General features: G+C 45.0%; 1 protein-coding gene across 1 annotated transcript in view; it reads right to left on the reverse strand.

The window, feature by feature from the left end:
• KDM2A (lysine demethylase 2A) overlaps positions 1–2,343 on the reverse strand; it is a 93,301-nt gene that overhangs the window by 30,463 nt on the left and 60,495 nt on the right. Inside the window, 1 exon segment of the mRNA XM_027856044.1 lies at positions 466–572. Coding sequence (XP_027711845.1) covers positions 466–572 — 107 coding nt within the window.

A 2,343-nucleotide genomic window follows, 5' to 3' on the forward strand; every position in this document is an offset into this window, starting at 1 on the left:
CACACACACACACACACACACACACACACACACACACACACACACACCCCACACACACACACCTCTCAACAGAATGTAAGCTTCTTGACAGGGACCATGACCTTTCTGTCTGCCTTTCCAGAGCCCAGCATACAGCAGATGCTTAATAAACGCTTATTGATTACTGACTCCCTTTCCTCAGTTTGGCCCCCGCGCCCCACGGTCCTTGATCACAATCGCTGTACGGATTCCTGATGGCCAAGCTATCCTCACCACTCCATATTCTCACTCTGAGTGGGAAGAAAGTTGAGTCTGTATGTGATTCAATAGCTAGACAGAGATCTTTCTTATCTACATAATGTTAGGATAGATTTTCCTTGAAAATTTAAATCCTCCTTTCTCCAAATGACGGAATTCTTCTCTGCTTAGCTTGTTCTGCCTCTAATCATCTGCACGTGTGGCCTGGGGGACGTCACCTTCACTTACTTCTGCACTTTGGGGTACTGCATCTCCAGGATGGCATTGGTGGACTCCGTCTGGCTTTCCTTCAAGTGCCTTGGCCACATGTTGTCTACCCAATCGATAAAGTCCACCTAGAAGAAACAAGGAAAACTAGGTCAACGTCCACATCGATCTTCACTCCTTCCTCCCAACAATGCTGGGATGGAGGCAGCAGCTCAGAGAGAGACTAAGGGCCTTGGCTGCAGCCACAAAGCTGGCCAACGTCAGGCCTGGTGTGAAGGCCAAAGGAAATATGGCCTCTCTCAAGCCACTGGTAATGCCCTTGACCCAAAAATTCATCACAGGAGCTACAAGTAAGTAAACTGGTACTTAGTTTTAGTTGAGGGCAATGAGCAAGTACCAAAGAGCTAACTATGAAATGATAATAGAGACACAGCCTTTCATCAATGTGATCACAAACATCAAGGACTGAAAGAAAACCTTCTATGGAGGGGACCAAGGTCTCAGCTGGTATAAAAAGCACAGGAAAGCCTAATGGTCAAGGTCACTGAGAACCGTTCAGACAAATCCAAAATACAGAGTAGACTCACAGCATAAATTCTGCCTAAGAAAAAATGGTGCCAGTTCTATCTCTGCCACAAGTTAACTGTGTCAGGCTGGCCAAGTCAAAACTGCTCTGGGCTTCAATGTCTTCAACTGCCTAAATGGGAGTAGAAAGAGCCTGGTGTAATAGTGAGCAAGCTAGCCTCAGAGTCAGGCAGAGAGCTCCCTAGGTCCAAGGCCTACCTATGCCACATACTGCGTGGCCATGACCATGTCACTTAACCAATCGGTGTCCCAAGCAACTCTCTGACACTACAAACTGCCAAGCAGTTTTTGATCTGAACTGGTTTTTGAAAAAATTTGTTCTAGGAAAATTCTACTCCAACGAAATGACGGGCCCAGTCAGGTCCAGAGGGACACTGATAATATCAAACAAGATAACAATTAAGAAAATGTTTTGAAAAACATATAGTATTAAATAACTAATTAGTATTTTTGCACCCATGCAAAAGACCCTGTCGAGGACTGCTTAAGGTCATGAATGACAGGACAGTCACTGTGGGACTGGAGAAGGAAAAACAACACTGTCCTCACTTTGAAAAAAGGAAAGCGTTTGGCATCTGTATGCAAACTGTTTGTCTGCAGATGAGTCTGACTTTAATTCCTGCCAAATTCTAGGCCTGAAGAGCAGGTTAGTGATCACTTAGAAAAGAAGGTAGCAATAATCCCAAGGAGCCAGCACGACTTATAAAGGGCAGGCTTCCCAAACCTGGTTTCCTATTTTTAAAGGATTAATTACGTCATTAGTCAAATCCTACTCAAGCTGCCCAGGCCCTTCCAATTTCTTTTATCTTGGTATCCGTTGGGCTTTGGGAATCATTTGGGCACACAGAGATTTTTATTAGAATGATATTTGCTGTATTAGGAGTATACCTTTATCCTGAAAAAGACTGGAAAACACCCAAGTGTTCAAATGCAATCACATTTCTACTACAGCCCTTCCCAAACAGACATATATCTGCTAGGCATCCAGTGTCGGGTTGCTCAGTTGGGATAGCACAGGCTGAATCTTCACACAAAGCCTACAAATCCAACCCATCACTTGCCTGATCGACTGCACAGGAGTGTATTAAATGGTTTCATAATTTTGGGCTGCGCAGAATGCTAGATGTGACTGCATAGGGTTAGAGACAGATGGTTGTTGTGGCAAGTACCTACAGTGTGACCCATCGTGCTGCCAGGCACCACCTTTGTGCAGCACTCTGAGGGGATATCCCAACAGACTGACCCTGGAGAATCAGCAGGACTAAAAGCACCCATGCAAAAGACCCTGTCGAGGACTGCTTAAGGTCATGAATG

The sequence above is a fragment of the Vombatus ursinus genome, unplaced genomic scaffold (assembly GCF_900497805.2).
Source record: "Vombatus ursinus unplaced genomic scaffold, bare-nosed wombat genome assembly UNPS02011369.1, whole genome shotgun sequence".
NCBI classification, from domain to species: Eukaryota; Metazoa; Chordata; class Mammalia; order Diprotodontia; family Vombatidae; genus Vombatus; species Vombatus ursinus.